Source organism: Macrosteles quadrilineatus, unplaced genomic scaffold (genome assembly GCF_028750875.1).
Source record: "Macrosteles quadrilineatus isolate MER2022 unplaced genomic scaffold, UCM_ALF_1.0 Scaffold_7__1_contigs__length_78375512, whole genome shotgun sequence".
Classification (NCBI taxonomy): domain Eukaryota; kingdom Metazoa; phylum Arthropoda; class Insecta; order Hemiptera; family Cicadellidae; genus Macrosteles; species Macrosteles quadrilineatus.
Genome location: NW_026542600.1, coordinates 67,342,650 through 67,360,310, shown reverse-complemented (window position 1 = coordinate 67,360,310; position 17,661 = coordinate 67,342,650). Strand labels below are relative to the sequence as shown.

Sequence of the window (17,661 nt, the reverse complement as noted above, 5' to 3'; positions counted from 1 at the left end):
AGCAACTGGACTTTCTCTTTCCCCATCCCCGCTTTGTTTGTCAACAAGGGCGTTGACCCTCACGGGCTCATGCAACCCTTATCGATTGTGCAAAAAAGCTTGTTTTTTGAGGCCTGGCCTTAAATCTAACAATTTCAAACTCCAAAACTAACAAATATATTATCTATTCGTTGGCTAGAACTAGAATCTAAACGGAGTAGAAGTTATATACAGTGTTTTTTAAATACTAACGAACATCTTAGAAGTTAGCCGAAAAAACTAACGAATATCGCTATTGGTTAGATTTTATATTTGTTTTTCCCGATGGTGCCAACACTTTGCAATCCGACGTAATCGGCAGTATGACCCTCCGCTGGCAGAAACAAAATAAGCCTGCTGTGAAAATGTATCCCCGTCCCTTCTTAATTTGTAGGTCTGATACATGAAGAGTTTAACGATCTATAGCAGATTTTGGTGGGAGAGGCCCACCTAAAATAAACGGCTCGTACAGTTTACAATGATGGGTAGATATTTTTTTTATTTGCACCTAAAATCAGGCATTTTGCTACTTTTTACTTATCTCAGCTGTGTGTTTGTCGCCAAAACTTAATAAGATGTGAGAAAACTTGATTAATATTGACATAATTAAATCAATGAATAATATCTGGTTAAAAGGTTATGTCCGTACAGTTTTTAAACTGGTGTCAAAGTAAGCTTTTGTCAAAATAACAGACACATAAAAACCCAGTTACGAATTAAAACTGACCTTAATTCCCCCTACCGATCCTTATTAGGAATTATTGCTGATGGTAAAAATGTTTTATCAGTCTAGTTGGCAAATGTTTGAAAATAATCCGAGGGAACTTGAGGACCAGACTCGATAACTTTTTGTACAAGTTGTCTGACTCATGAACATATCCTGCCATAGACCATGACATAAAATTATTTAGTTAAATTATTCTATCTTCTCCTACAATAAATGTTATAAATAGCCTATACACATTTACCACATGCATCAGTACCTAATGTACCATTTATTGCCTATTTATTGTACTGGTAGGTCTACTCCAAAACTATCATCAATGAGCAAAACTGTAGTCTCCAAGTCCTATTAGAAGTGTAAAATTATAAATCTAAAAAGCAGTCTTTACTCCTTATTCACACTCTTGTATTCAATTGAAAGCTAATAGGAGTTTTTATTGACTAAAATCACTTTGATTAGTGCAATGACACATTACTGTTCATTCATACCATTATGCAAGTTGGGCTGAACATAGGATATATCTAAGTAGCCCTATGGATTCAGTCCAGCTTTACTTTTTCTTTTTTTTTGTCCTAGGACACGAGCCCGGAATTGTTTTTCACATTACTTCAGGCTAGACCTAGGGGTTACGGCATTATCACTTAGATAAAATCCATTGGTGATTTGGCGGGATTTGAACCCAGAACCCCAGGAACCGGAGTCCCGCACTCTAACCACTAGACCAGCTCGCTCCCTTACTAAGCAGTAAGAATGATACAATAGAGCAGAGTACACAGGGAGGGATTTAAGATTAGTTTACAACATCATTATCTCACTGAAATTACATTTCTTATCATTTCAGTGCAATATAAGGAAATGCTTTATGACCTCATTATCTTCAATTTTAATGATTGTCTGACTATGTCACTGATCAAGAAAGCTCATCAGATCAATTTTATTATAACTTAGGGATAAATTGATAATTAAGTAATGTTATTTAAACCCAAATATACTTTATTTTACTACAAGGATTAGCATTTTTGTCTCAACTTAGTCAGTTAAAATCAGAGGAAGAATACTGTAAAGTAAAGCATACAAAAATTGTAGGCTAATAACCCAATGATGATTAACTAGAAAGAAGCAAAAATATGAAGTCCGTGGTGATTTTAACTTTGACCTAATGAGTTATGTTGCTAAGCTAAATATCATAGTTTACAGGCCTGCATATCAGCTGTGAATCCTCGCACCAAATTAATCTAATTTTCTTTGTTAAAACAAATCAAATATTTTTTTCCGTTTGACATAAGTAGTTATTATTGTTTAAGTTAGCAATTTATATATTTGTAAATCTGTTTTAATGATTCAAAACTTAATGTTTACAACTAGAATTAGGTAAACACACTTAAAACTTATAGAGAAACATGTTGTGATTTGTATTAAATAACATATTAATAAAAAGTGTTCTCATGCTTATTTATATAGACTACTTATTAAGGTTGCCCCTAGTAGCCTAATAAGCTGAAGGTGAACATTTATGGTGTATTGCAGGAACTATGATGACTCATCATTGGAAGAGTTGGGGTATCATGTAGGAGGTGACGAATCAACTGACCAGAACAACAATATTACAATGACGAGTGAGGATCTACTTCAGCCGGGACACGTAGTGAAGGAAAGATGGAAAGTTGTAAGTAGGCCTAGCTCTAGGCTTATGTTTCTAATTCAAGTTATTATTAGGAAGAGATAATGTAAGGATCGTTTCCCAATAGAACTGTAAAAAATGGCACTGCTGTATACACTCTCAAAACATTAATAAAAACAAGATAAACTCACACTGGCAGTGATTTTACGGTCCTTTGTCACAAATATTAGGTTCTATATCTTTCCTTGTTGTAGTGTTCTTAAATAATTTGTTTCACTCATTATTTTTTATTGTAATTACTATAGAGTGTGCTCACTCATCCATCCTATTGTTGTTTTAATGAAGAATAAATCATTCTATATCAAACTAAACTATTTTATTTATGAGGTTAGGAATGCAACATAGGCCAACAAGTTTTACTGCCTGTGTTATAAAGATTATTATTAGGATAGCAGGCTTACCTAAATAGTTCTCTCTGGCACAAGTAACACAAACAATTCTACATTTTACAACAAAAAATGAAATATTCGCTGTCACAGGCACTGTTTTCAACCAAGTAGAGATTGAGTTGAGCTGAGTGATGTCATCAGGTCCAATGGTGGCTAGGAAGTTGTTGGCAGCAATGTTGCCAACATGTACACATTTTACTTTATCAGTTTATTGTATCTCATATATACCAGTACTTAATATTTGTATAATGTGTTGTATAAATTTGTTGATATTTCTTGTGCCAAAATGAAATCTTTACTATTCAGATAAGCCTACAATCCTAACTAACAATAACCTCTTATTCATGAAAATTTTCAAATAAAAATTCAACCACGAAAAAAAAAATTCACTCAGTCTATGGTGACAGTGGTATATCCATTGAATATTTAGTTTTAGTAAATGTATTGCAATATATGAAAAGATATAAATTCCATAGGAGAAAACACATTTTTCTAATGCCTCAAATTAATTTATTAACTTATCATTTTACTTTATAAAGTAGTCAAACAATTTAATTTGTAGTATTATCTGCTTTCGTACCACTATTTTTTTCAGTTATTGGCTCAATTGGTAGCAATATCTTTAACTTGTGTCCCTGTGCCGCCACTTTAAAATCTAGAACATATATTTCAGTATAGTTTGTCCTAGTACTGTGCAGCCTCACACCTTCTCATAGAGGTTCTTGTTGATGGGCAAGGTCAAGATTAAAAAGAGGCCATCAAATTCTTTTTGATAAAAAAAAACTTTAAATGCTTAATAGTTTCCAACTAGCCTATGCAGCCATCCTTATTTATTAAATAAATTATTGTAACTTTCTGTGAATAAAGAAAAATTAATAAATAAGTGATTGATATTCGTATAAATATAACACAAATTTACAAAGGTTTGTTCAATACCAGATGAAGAAGATTGGAGGAGGAGGATTCGGAGAGATCTACGAGGGTTTGGACCTTGTTACAAAAGAGCAGGTAGCACTGAAGGTCGAAAGTGCTCGGCAACCAAAGCAAGTGTTAAAAATGGAGGTGGCGGTGTTAAAGAAATTGCAGGGTAAGATACCTAGTCAGTTGTTTACAAATGCACTGAATCTAAATTTAAACATAAATTCTGTGATACTCGTTTGTTTGCACATCTAGACACCTAGACGTGAGCTTCAATGTATAATAATATGTGTGGGCAAGACATTTAAAAAACCTTTTTGGGACCAAAGTTTGCATGTAGCGTATTAAATACAGGGTGTCTAGTAGTCTGGAATGTCGGGAATTAGTATTGCATTTCAAAATGGTCTTGAAAAGTTGTGATTTAGTCTATTTTAATATCAAAGTCGGGAATTTTCATGATTTGGCCGCGAACGTACAAGACGACGATCACGTTTCCGTGATGGCGGGAGGCGATGATGATGTCTATACGGCCGCGGGAGATTTTCATGATTTTGCTTTGATCGCGCTAGACGATGATGATGTCTACACGACCGTGAGATGTCGATGGTTTTGTCGTAACGACAACGAGATGTCGCGTTAGACGATGATCAAGTTTTCGTGACTGTGGGAGATGATGATGATGTCTATAAGGCCGTGGGAGATAAACAGAATTTGGCCGCGATCGCTCTAGAATTACGTTTTTGTGACTGTGGGAGACAATCTTGATGTCTACGCAGCCACGGAAGATGTTCATGGTTTTGCCGTGATCGTGCTAGACTACAATCATGTTTTCGTGACCGCGAGAGCAGTTCATAATTTTGCCACGGTCGCGCAAGACGACGATCACGTTTTCGTGATCGTTGATGATGGCTATATGGCTGCGGGAGATTAACACTATTTTGCCGCTATCAAGGAATACTGATAATGTCTACACAGCCGAGAAATGTTAGTTAATAATTGGTATCATGAACCGAGAATCGATACATTTTAGTATTGACACATCACTAATTGTTGAAAAATCTAGTCTTGAAAAATATGGAATTAGTCTTGAAAAGTATTGAATTAGTATTGAATTTTAAAATGGAAATAAATATAATGATACATAGGTAAACAAAATATTTCTTTTACTTTTTTATAGGCAAATTTTTATTAAATGTTATAGTTTAATTGTATTTAATTAAATTTATTTATTTAATGTAGTAGGCCTACATATGAAAATGATTTTAACTTTTTATTCAAATAAGGAGTAGATTAACTTTTTATTCAAATAAGGAGTTAGTTGATTAATGTTTTATTCAAATAAGGAGTTGTATATCTAGGGGTGGGTTATATATTGAAGGGCGCCAAAAATGACTCTTGCATCTTCAGAGAAAACACCTTGCACCGACCCTGTCTAGTTTAGGGTAGTAACTGAATTTTTACTGAGTGGTGTTGGTATTTCAGCATTAACTTGAATCCTAATGTAATCAAGTTCACAGACATTTCTTTGTTCTTTCTTTTGCTGATAGCGTCATGTTGCATGTCCTGTATGTAAACAAATATGTTACCAATTTCGTCAATTAGGCTAATACCACGAAAAAAACACGAGTTTTCAATTTAAAATAGTTGTGATATGGTAAAAACAAAACATACAACTGTTTTTAATGGAAGTGAGGAACTCATTAAAGCCTTCATTATTTTAATTGGTTTTGGTTGAGTTTTTGAACTCTTTATCTCTTTTGATTGTATTATCTTGAGAGGATTTACAGTTCCAATAAGTGCAAGCGATTGTTCTTGTCATTAAAATATTTAGGCCCTATGCAAGGTTTTTTTGGCTAGTGTAGTTGGATAAATGTATGATGGTATTTTACAAATCACTTATCTTGTGTTACAGGCAAGGAGCATGTGTGTCGTTTTATTGGATGCGGGAGAAATGATCGATTCAACTATGTTGTGATGCAACTGCAAGGCAAAAATCTTGCTGAACTGAGGCGTGCACAACCACGAGGTGCATTTTCCCTCTCCACTACCTTACGTCTTGCTCACCAAATTCTCAAAGCCATTGACAGCATCCATCAAGTTGGATTTCTTCACAGAGATATAAAGCCGGTCAGTATCACTTATGTATTCATTACTTTAACTTAACAAAGACTATGTTGCAATGTAGAATCATGAAATTAGAGGTATTTAGTAGTTATGTATTCGTAAAGTAATTCTGATGATGGACATAGTGAGTAATAGTTCCATGTGATAATATTTAATGCATACATGTTGGATCATTGTAAGGACTTTGTACGGTCAATGAGCGGGACTAAAAATCTCTTTTTTACTGTACAGCCATGGTCAGTTCAGGGTACGCACTCAACCCTGAAAACTATCAAATAAAATAAAATCATTTTATTGGGCCAAAGTAACAATAATACAGTTTGCATTAGCCAGGTAAGTACAAAAATACAATTACTAGGCCAAAAAGGCCTACAATTACAAAAAACTATGAAACCGTAAATGGGCCATGAATATTGTTAGCTGCAAAAAACCTGGGTTAAGCCATGAATTTTAGAATCAAGAATTTTAGAATCTTAAGAAGATGAATGAGCTGATTCTGATTCTCAATTCACAGAATCTTTCAAAGCCAAATTGAGAAATAGTTGCCTCTTGTTACTTTGTGGAGCTTTGAATTTTATCCAAACTGCGGTGAAATAATGATCAGCTACGATATTCAGTTTAACCTCTTGAAAATATCCTACACAATTACGGTGTTGTTGTGGTCATCGCCCGTGATCGTTATGATTACTTAATGATTATCTCATGTAATCAACCTCTCCAATGTGGCGATGATCCCCTTCACCAGGAGGCAGGATCTAAATGGAATCGGACCTCTGAGACTACAAAGCACAGTGTTTGAAATGCAGAATCAGGTAAAGTACCTGGTTGTGGTATTGGACCGAAAGCTGCAACTCCAAAAGGTCATTGATTAAGGTAAGTGGTCACTTATGGCATGGAGGCGAATGGTGGGAGGAACCTGGGGGCTCAAGCTGGGGCTTATGCACTGGCTGCTTGTCTCTGTGGTTATAATTAGGATCCACAATGGAGACACTGCATGTAGGAAATGTGGGCAGTCAGAGGAGACTGCAGACCAACTACTCTATGACCGGACAGCTCTGAACGAGGTAAGGGATACTCTTGGAGCAATGACAAGGGGTAGACACCTTCCTCAGGAGGAGCTCATAGATAGGATGCTGAAGTTCATTAAGCAACTCAGACGTACCAAGTGGGGAGCGCAAAAAGCCCATCAGTGGCTGACGTGCAACAGGACAAGGTCCGCCCCTTCAGAATCAATCAATCAAATCCAACTCCTGTGATTGTGGCTACATTGTGAATGTTCAATTGCAAACTTTGTAGACTCTTTCTTCCGTGTCTTGGATATCGCACAGTTTCTGTTTAAAATAATCCTAGAACTAAGTTATAAGATTCAGTCATGTGGAACTAAACCCCCAACCCCTGTTAAAGTAAAAAACAACACAGGCTATATTATGAACTGTGGAAAACCTTGAGTAAACCGTGAATTTCATTTCCAAGTTGATTGGAAACCCTGTTGTTTCATTCCGAAGGGCTTGTTTACTTACGAGATCAATGTGTATTTGTAGAGTAAAAGTTTATAAGTTGTATTTTTTTAATTTAGGCTCCCATATTTATGTTTTGCAAAAACCTTGCTTGTGACTAATGAATGATTTTCATGTTGCAGTCCAACTTTTCTATTGGAAGACTACCTTCCAATTGTCGGAAAGTCTACATGTTAGACTTTGGCTTGGCTCGGCAATATACCACCGCCACAGGGGATGTGAGGGCTCCCCGTGCCGCTGCGGGATTCAGAGGCACGGTGCGATATGCTTCCATCAATGCTCACAAAAACAAGGTGGGTGGTAGCACTGATTATATTTCGGTTATAAAATACACTTGAATAAATCAAACTCATGTTTTACAAGTTAATAATATGAGGAGCAATTTAGGTTGAGTCAATGTAAATCTAAGTATGTAAATAACTCACATGTTATAAGTTTTTTTTATTAAATAAAAAAAAATACAGAATATTGACTTTCATTAAATGTTTCCCTTACAAACTTGTATTATTTCAGTATATTATTATGACTTGTTGCATAAAATTTACTTTGGGCATACCAGCACCTAAGTCGTAACCTGGTAAAGCAAATGTTTTGTCATAAGTTTATATGAGTCTCTTGGATGCTATTTTAAGATTTAAATATGTTGTGATGTCTGTAGAGACACTTCCAGCGTTTCTTTAATGTTTTTCAGTAAGTTTGTGTAGAAAATGAAGGTTTCTCATTCATTTTTACAAATACCACATACTCTGTTCGTTTTCATAATGTAAGGTTTTCATTAAGTACTCAGAGTAACAAGTTTTTTTCTAATTAAATATTAATTTATCATATTGTTATTTTAGGAAATGGGCCGTCATGATGACCTTTGGTCTTTGTTCTACATGGTAGTCGAGTTTGTTAATGGCCAGTTACCCTGGCGCAAAATTAAGGATAAGGAGCAAGTCGGCTTAATGAAGGAGAAGTACGACCACCGGGCGCTTTTAAAACACCTTCCTTCTGACCTTAGGTTATTTCTGGAGCATATACAGGTAAGTTATGCTTACTATATTTAATTAAGTTAATTTATGTTTGACTGCTACGTATATATCAGTTTTTCAGCTGGTTCAATTTAAATGTCCAGTGAAACGAGCAATTATTGGTTTCAAAGTAACATTGGTGTTTTACACTGGTCTAACCAAAAGTCTAATTGAAGTACAGTAGAACCTCGGTTAACCGAGCCTCGCTTAACCGAGACTCCGGGTTAACCGAGGCCGTCCTCGAACGATTTTTTTTTATTTAAAAAGCAAAAGAAACACGCACAAACTACGTACAGTAATGAGCGTTTGGGTGCTCCTTTTATCGCAATACGCACGCTAGCCTGCAATGCGTTAAAACTACTGTACAGTAAAATGTTGGCAACTGTCGTGTTTCCTCGGCCAAATATTTGCGTAGCTTAGCGCTTATCTTTGCCGAATGCATACGGCACTGTCACCCGACACCGCTCGCCAGAGCAGCTGCAGGTCTTGTAACCCGACACCGCTCGCCGCCGGACCAATGCGAACTGTTTCAATGCCGAGACGCGACTGAGCCACTCGCTCTCCCCACCACCCCGATTCGACAAAAGTTTTTTTTACAGCGATGAATCTGATGGGGCGACTGAGAAAATATCACATACAGAAGGTCTAAGAATGATCGAGGGAGCACTGGCATCACTGAGCTATAATTCTAACTGGAGGTAGCACTGAATGTCAAAGATGCGTGTCGCCAGCCGCCATGTTTGCGTGAGGTGTGAGTTAAAATGAAGCCATGTTATTGGATGAAAAAACTCACTGCTATGCAAACCTAGTTATAGAAGCCATGTTATTGGATGAAAAAACCTGCTGCTATACCAACCTAACAAAATCAGCGACACGCTTTTGACAGACTTCTGCAATGGCAGTGCTACCTCCAGTTATAATTTTAGCTCAGTGACTGGCATACATTGAACAATAAGAAACCGCAACAACAAACGATTTAGTTTGGCTGCGACGCTGGCGCAACAGGGCGGCTAGCCTAAGATCCTCTAATCTAAGTCAAAAAACAATAACTGATTTCTTTGGGAAAAAAGGTTAGCTTACTTTGTTTATTTTTGTACAATGTACAGTAAATTAATTTTCATTTCTTTGATTTAATTTTGTAAACAGGAATACTGTACTGTAACTAAACTTCTGTACATTGTGTAGCCTATATCATACGTATTCAGTTGTGCAATAAATTGAGTGTTATATTAAAACAGTGTTTAGTATTGTGAGTGTTACCGTTTCCTCTCACGTTTTATTGCGTACTAATAACACCCTTTCTTCTACTAATAAACTTCTAATTTCTTGTACTAATAAACTAAAAAACAGTTCAGTTAATAACTTTTGTTCATGTTTTAGTATATCTTGAGCTATTTTTAGCCCTGGTAACGATTTTTAGGTTACGTTCCGTGTTATCCGAGGTTCGCCGTATCCGAGGTACCCTCGGTCCCAATTACCTCGGTTAACCGAGGTTCTACTGTACTGAGACTGGTCCATTTGTATTAGATAGAGAGTTTAGAGGGTTTTAAAACGCTATTATTCATAATAATCAATTTATTTGAATAGGAGTGTGCGAAGCAGCAAAAAAATTATATTTAAAAGATTTTTGATTAGAAGCAATATGACATGACTAATGAGGTTTCTAGCAGACTTCAGCGAGCGCAGAATTCCTGTATCAGATTCATATTTGGCCTTAGACGATATGACCATGTGACTCCATATTTCAACCTGCTTTCATTAATGAGGCTAAATGAACTTCGGGAATTTCACACCCTCCGTCTCCTACACTCCATTATCAACAGTAAAATTCCTAAGTATTTATCAGATAACTTCCATTTCATTTCTGACATCAGTACCCGTTCCACTCGTAGAGGCTCTCTTCTTTTATCTACACCAATTCACCGGTCAACAGTTTTTAATAAATCTTTCTTAGTATCTGCAATTCGAATGTGGAATTTTCTTCCTGACCATATAAAATCCATAGAAAACCGTGCAAGGTTTGGGGCAGAGATAAAATCTATGATTTTGAGTAGCAGGCATGAATGAGTCTCTGGCGCTGGTGTGGCGGGTTGTTGGCGGCTTGTGTGAATGGACTTTTTGGGTTTAAATTTAATTTCAACATTTTTATAATATGGTACCTTAGATTATTTAATTTTATTTATAAAGTGGATAGTTTATTTATGTTTTAGAGGTTAAGTGGTAGAGAGGACTTGCTAGTCCTAACTTCGCCTCTTAAATAAAGACATTTTTCATTTCATTTCATTTCAATATGGCATTTTTCTATTCGTACTTGTCAATGGAGTCAAATAATAATAATTAAAATTTACCACATTTGTGTACTGCAAATGTTTGTTGGTGTGGTTAGGCATATTCATACATGTGACAATATCTATTTTAGGTGAAAAAATATTTATTTTCTATCATATTAGAAGAACCTGTATTGCTGAAAATGTCAGTGAGCTGCTTTACTTGCCTATTTAATTTTTACTTGCTGAATCATATTGACAAGCATGTTACCTATTTTATAATATTGATTTACAAATACAGATATGTTTTGGTGTAAACAATTACCCCCGCCGCAGCAAATCTGCAGACTAAGATTTTCCATTTACCTGGCTGGATTTGTACTACAATATTTCCTAAAAATTGTCAGATTTATTTCTTATCTAAATAACATTTATTTTAGTGAGTATTTAGGTTTGCTGCTACAGGGAAGATATTGAGGTGTGTTTTTTATTGAATGTTAATAGCTTAGTATGAAACAAACAAAATTTCCAAATATGGTTATACTAAATATATATCCATAAACAAGTAAACTACATCAGTTTATTTCTTCTCCTTAAGAATAACATGGGAATTATGTGTTACAGTAGTAAAAAATGTCTCACAGTCCTTCACTTTACAAAACTTCTCATCATTTGCAATGTCAAAACAAAAGATTATAAAACAATTATATAGCAATATTTACATGCAAAGAATTAAAAGAACACCTTCGTAAAGGAAATGCAACAACAACACGCTCCTCTATTGTGGGTATTGCATTGACTTTCTGCAGGCGTTTTTCGTATATGGATACTGATCCCCCCATGAATTGAATCGTTTTTTTTTTTTACCACCACTGAATCAAAGTTCACACCCTTATACTAAATCAATATTCAACCCTGAAAATAAAACCAACCACAGATTGAATCTGAAACCAGATCATTCGCAAAAGCACATTTTATTAGGTTCAAGTTATCATTTTAAGAGTTTTAGCTTTCCTTCTGTTAAATTCAATTGAAATCGAAATTTGGAATATACGTATAGTAGATTTAAATGTGTTTGGTTTACTCATCAAAAATTATCCATAGGTGATGTATAAGTATATGATATTTGGGTTTAATAGAAATAACAGAAAAAATGTTTAGTATTAATTGCTAAAGGGACTGGCGGTTTTAAAAACTGAATAAAATTTGTCCACACTGCTGTAGACATTTTAAAACATAATTCAATTCTGTATGTTATTGGCATATTACTATATTACATCCACTATCTATACTAAGTTTACTGTCTGGGTTTTATTGTATCAGGATTGTATATCTTTTACTTTGTGTGACATATTCATTGGTGGATGGTAGTAACAAAGTTGCAATTGTTTTGGTTGTTTAGAGTTTGGAGTATGCTGATAAACCGGACTATGCAATGTTGAGTCTACTGCTGGAAAGATGCATGAAGAGGCGTGGGGTACGAGAATCAGATCCGTATGATTGGGAGAAACCACAGATCCAAACCATAGCTCCTGCCATCACAACCATGACTACCCCAGCCCCTCTCTCACCTCGCAACAATAACCAGAACATCCAGCCTGACAACCGGAAGGATAACGAGGTATTGTTAACCCTCCAACTGGCAATGGGCGAACTCTGTAGTGGCAAGGTATTTTTGGCGATTTTGCAGTAATATTTTCAAAATTTCATAAAAACAAAACCAACAAAGCAAACCTATTGAACCGTATACTTGAATTGTTTTTAATGAAATGAAGAATTTGGAAATGGCAACCGTTAGAACAGTATGCAATGAAATCAACGCAATTTCTTCTTCTAACCTTGCCTCTGACTAATTAAAAGATTCAAAGGATTTAAAAACTAATAATACAATTGAAGTTGTATCATCTATACAGGATTTAAACTATAATGGTCATTGACTACTACTTGGGAACTACATTAAATATTAATATAACAAAGTTAATTCTATTTATAGGCTGAGTTTGACGCAGTTTGTCGAAGAACTAGAAAGCTTGAAGTGGACACTACTCAAGTGACTACAACTAATGCTGACAAACAAGGCATCACAATTGACAGAAACTGCAATGCAACTACCCAGCAGGATGTCACCACACCAGTTTTGGGTGAGAATGTTACTAAAATAATTCTAGCAGCAAAGGTTTAAATATTTGAACCCTTCCATGTTTATATATTTTAAATAGCCTATTACATATCAAAGAGAATATTGATCAGTATTCAGGTTAGTGATGTGCGATACGTATCGTATCGTATCGGAATATCGCGATACGCGAGGGACGATACGATATTTCGATACGATATTTGAAAAACAATACGTATCGTATCGCCTAAAACGATATTTGTATTTATATCGGCACATAGAGCGATACGATTCATGTCAAAACGATATTTTTAATCTTTTTTGCGCAGGCCGAGCAAACTGCAAAATCTGTACTCTGTGGATGTGTAGTTTGAAATAGGAGTTTTTGACGTCTGTATTTTTGGTTTTTACTTGATAATGTACCAGTCCCATCCCAGTCCAGTCCATTTCCACTAGCAGCGTTCTATCTAGCACTAGCAGTGCAGAGTGTGGGACTGTCTGTGGCAATTACATTAATGTATCTGCAATCCTAAAATGCTATGGGAAGGATAGGGAAACAGGTCCAAGACGTAGGGGGTTGTGGAGGAAGTAGTAAAGGCGAGCAGTGTGGAGTATGGAAATGGATTAATGTATCTGCAATACTAAGACTGTTTTCAGAGTAAACCAATGATTTTCCCTGAGCAAAGCTTGGTCCCCAGGTACTTATATACATTTTTCGTTTCTAGGTTAGGTAGGGGAGGGGGGAAACGATACGATACGTATCGTTTTTCGATATTTTTGACGATACGATCGCGATACAGACGCCCGATTCAATATGGCGATACGATATTTTTTTCCGATACGTATCGTATCGCTGTATCGCGATACGTGTCCGTATCGCCCATCACTAATTCAGGTACATTCTAAGAATCAACGATCAAACATACATGTTCATTACACAAGAAAAAGCTGTCATCTCAACTAGCGATTTACTCCTATACACTATGGCAAATAATCGTAGTATATAAATTTTATCCCCTCTGCAGTAACAATTTCTATGAAAAACCCAAAACTGTCCTAGATTCATGGCTGAAATAAATTATTTTTCTCTGTTGATAAATTCTGAAGTTTTTAAATGAAAAAAGATTAGGGTTACTGATTTGTACACTTTTGTAAATTTAATCCATCTTTTTGTTAAATTTTTGCTTGTTTATTAATAATAAGACGATATGTTATGTATGTTAATTGACAATGTCAATTACTCGTGGCTGAATGTAGATCGAGAGATTTTGATGTATTGATCCATTTTAACACATTCGTTGCGACCCATCAATGGCGGTGCAGCACAGCGTCGAACGAGCCCGATTGCCGGGTGATTGGCTTTCAATTTCAGTCTGGCGAATAGCAAATAATGTGTGGTGGTGTACTGCGTTACGACGAGAGTCTACGTAGTTTGCTAAAACACCCACAGATGGAACGTAAATTGGAGGGAGAAAGACAGGACAATAAGTTGATTTCTAAGCCTGCCAGACGGGGATTTTACGGGAAAATTTACTACCAACCTACACCACAACAAAAAACATGTCACAGACTACACGCTAACGAGATATAGGTCCGCCTTCGACCGATGCTAGGCTCGCACTTCAGAAAAAGATTGATGCACTTCAGTGTGGGTTTTGGGTCAGTACTGACCCGGCCGCTTGAGGGTTGTGATCGCCGTACTGACCCAACCGCAGTGAACGTGTTAAATGGTGTTTTTGTCCTTCATGTCTTACTTGCCTAATGAATATTGTTTCTACAGAAATTCTGTTGAAATCACTCTTTGAGGCTAAAAGCCAACACTGTATTTATAAAGTTCTGGGATAGAATAGATTATAGATATGGTAAAAAGCTAGTTCAACTGTTTACATGTTTCATAACTAAGCCAGTTGTTGTTGAATGCTACTTTGTGCGATGATTGTCCCTACTTTTAATATTGTAAGCCTACTTACTAAAAACAAGTAGTACCTGGATGAGATTAGAAACTCAGTTTATAAAATAAAAATCTACAATTGTTTTAATTATATCCTGCAATACACCTCAGCAAACTTGAATACTGTTACATTCAATAATGTTCGACAGTGCTACTAATGGTCAGTATTAAATAGCTGGGCAGCTGATTGGTTATAGTGCTCACCTAATCAAAAATCAAAAGGTAATCAAAAGGTTGCCAGTTCGATCCTGTAAAATGTCAGTAGAACTTCGGTGGTTCAAAGCAGGTCCCAACTGTCCTTGGTCAATGGGATAAATGGTCCGGCTGAAAAACCGCTGATCTTAGTCAGTAAGAAAGCTACATAAGGCATTCTACACTCATCTACATTCATATATGGGTTGAATATGCACAGCATCTTAACCAGTAATGGTAATATGTACAGGTTCACCCAAAAAACAGCGACGTGCGGTGTCTATGCCTGGAACTCCAGCAGCAGGTCAACAGTCAGACAAAGAGAAAGATGAAAGAGACGGAGTGGATTGTGAAGGCGATGCTGTCATGATGTCAGCGCGTAGCCAGTCGGACCGTCGCAGACACACCAGCAACCAGAACCAGCGTAAGTCAGGTCAGTCCTGTTAATTGAAACAGCTGTACCAAATCTTTGTGTCAGAAAGGGTAGAAAACCTATATAGATAACTATTAGGGAAGCAGATAGAAAAGGTTTTTCAGAGTGATCTAGACTAAGAGCTCAGGGGGTTCAGTCAACCTGTAAATTGGGAAAAAGAGGACATTGTAGACCAACGTTAATTTTTTATGGGGCCAGGAAATTTAAGATTTTGAATATAATAGTTCATAGTTTGTTCCTTTTTCAAGTTGTTGTGTCTAGTAAGGAAATTTAGATTGCAAAAATTATCCAGAAGTTGGCCATACTTGCGTGATGAGTTGTGTTAGATAGAAGGGTGGATGGGGTTGAGCAATGATTTGAAAGCATCGACTACTGACATGACGACAAGAATCACAAAGGAAACAGTCAATTAGACTGGAGAGAGGAGAGAGTGCAACGAGCTTTGCAAGTCCACATTAATGGCTGGATATATTTTATTTTTTACAAAATCTGTATACAACATGTTTTCGGGAATTCCTGATAGTTAGACTTTCGAACAGCTTTTTTTTAGTAGAAACTTGCGCAACCAGTTTTATAAACTTCCAAAAACATACCAAAATATAACTCTATGAACTATCCAAAATATGATTTGAATTATTGAATTAACCATGATTTTCTATCATTGGTTGCATATGAAATGCTAGGAACCAGAGGAAATTCTCAATTAAAGAAGATTCCAACTTATATGAACTAGCCATGTTCTACAGATGGCTTATGGATACTCCATACTGCACAGTAAATATGGAATGGAGTATGGTTATGCGACCAAAGAGTCTCTGATTGGCCGATGATGATCGGTGTGACAGGTGAAAATTGATTGCTTGTAACATATTTTATATAACTTATATGTTTACAGTCTTGTAAATATTTACAGTGTAAATATATCCAAGAGTAGACCTATCTTATTATTATATTTCAATAAAATAGAAAACAATCTTGCAGTACTATATCATCCAGAGTAAGGGTTGTATAATCCTTAACCCTTCGAGTGTTATTTGTTGAAGCTCCGACACATAACACACTTTGTGTAGTGTTTTGTGTCAAAATTTCGACTCACAAACACTGTTTACGGCGAAGGCTCTATGACTGACAAAATCGGATTGAACTGGATCGAGTTAGGTATCGTTTTATTTGGCAGATTCTAAGCTTTCTCCGGAGGTCTGTCTCTAAGCGCTTTTTTTTCTCGAGCCGATCATAATTGTAGCAGACAGCTGACGTGCGTATTTGTAAACAGCTTGGTTAACCTCGTACCGATGACTGATGTGTTTTATTACGTTTATCATTGTTTTAGTGTTAAAAATCAAAAGTAGTGATATACGTGATGCATTATAAGAAGATTTAAGTGATTTTGAAGGGCTGGTTGATGATCCTGAAGAAGTAGGTAGTGATATTGATGTAAATTATCAGCCAGATTCCTAGCTATGGTTAGGCTATGCATTCTTAGCTAAACGCTTTGTACTGAAATCTGTTTTTTGCCCATAACTTATTTATTTGCAAATCTACTTCCTTATATTATTATATATTTGTAATCCTCATAAAATTTAGAACAAAGTGGCTATTTTCAAATATTTATAGGCCTATAATTTATACAATTTCATTGAGCGCGAACTTATTTTTCTTTTGAAAATTTTTCCAAAATATATTTTTTTGTTTACCCAAAAATTTTTTTTGAAACAAATGTTCCTTATGTTTTATGTATAATATTGAAGGCCATGATTTTCCAAACAAAATGGTATATAGAACAGTATAATTAACATTGTTTTTAAGCTTCTCAGATCCGTTTTAATAAAACCTTGCAAATGCGCAAAAAATAGGCAGACATTAAGGCCAAAACTAGGGACACTCGGAGGGTTAAGGTTAGCAAATTTAAACATGTACTATCAACCAACATCATGAATTTATTTTTTACTTCAATTCAATTTTAAGTCAAAATCAGTAATGTTTGCTGATGACATTTCCATTATTTTCACTGATCATAGTAAAATTTTCATGCAGCAAACAGCTGAACAAGATTTCCTTCAGCTAGAAAAATGGTTTGAAGCAAATGGTTTGGCGTTAAATAAAGATAAATCTCTTCTGATGGAATTCCAAAAAAACTACCAGAAATCAGACTCATTAACAAAATTAGATTTGAATCTTTCTCTAAATTCAGTAAGCTCAGTTAAATTCTTAGGCATCACAGTGGATCAAAAATTGACTTGGCAAAATCATATTGGTGAAGTTGTAAAAAAATTAAATAAAGCTCATTTTATGTTCATTATTTTATCTAAATCTGTTGA

General features: G+C 35.7%; 1 protein-coding gene across 10 annotated transcripts in view; it reads left to right on the top strand.

Moving 5' to 3' along the window:
* The window catches only part of LOC128998713 (tau-tubulin kinase homolog Asator), a 102,816-nt gene that overhangs the window by 39,560 nt on the left and 45,595 nt on the right, over window positions 1-17,661 (top strand). For 8 of the 10 annotated variants that reach the window (XM_054424965.1, XM_054424974.1, XM_054424972.1 and 5 more), the window contains exons 2-9: window positions 2,270-2,408; window positions 3,752-3,899; window positions 5,643-5,857; window positions 7,494-7,664; window positions 8,211-8,396; window positions 12,054-12,272; window positions 12,645-12,792; window positions 15,161-15,343. In XM_054424965.1, coding sequence (XP_054280940.1) covers window positions 2,270-2,408; window positions 3,752-3,899; window positions 5,643-5,857; window positions 7,494-7,664; window positions 8,211-8,396; window positions 12,054-12,272; window positions 12,645-12,792; window positions 15,161-15,343 — 1,409 coding nt within the window. Of the gene's footprint in view, window positions 1-1,318; window positions 1,487-2,269; window positions 2,409-3,751; window positions 3,900-5,642; window positions 5,858-7,493; window positions 7,665-8,210; window positions 8,397-12,053; window positions 12,273-12,644; window positions 12,793-15,160; window positions 15,344-17,661 lie in introns of all 10 variants that reach the window. The other 2 variants (XM_054424970.1, XM_054424966.1) reach the window with 2 other exon arrangements.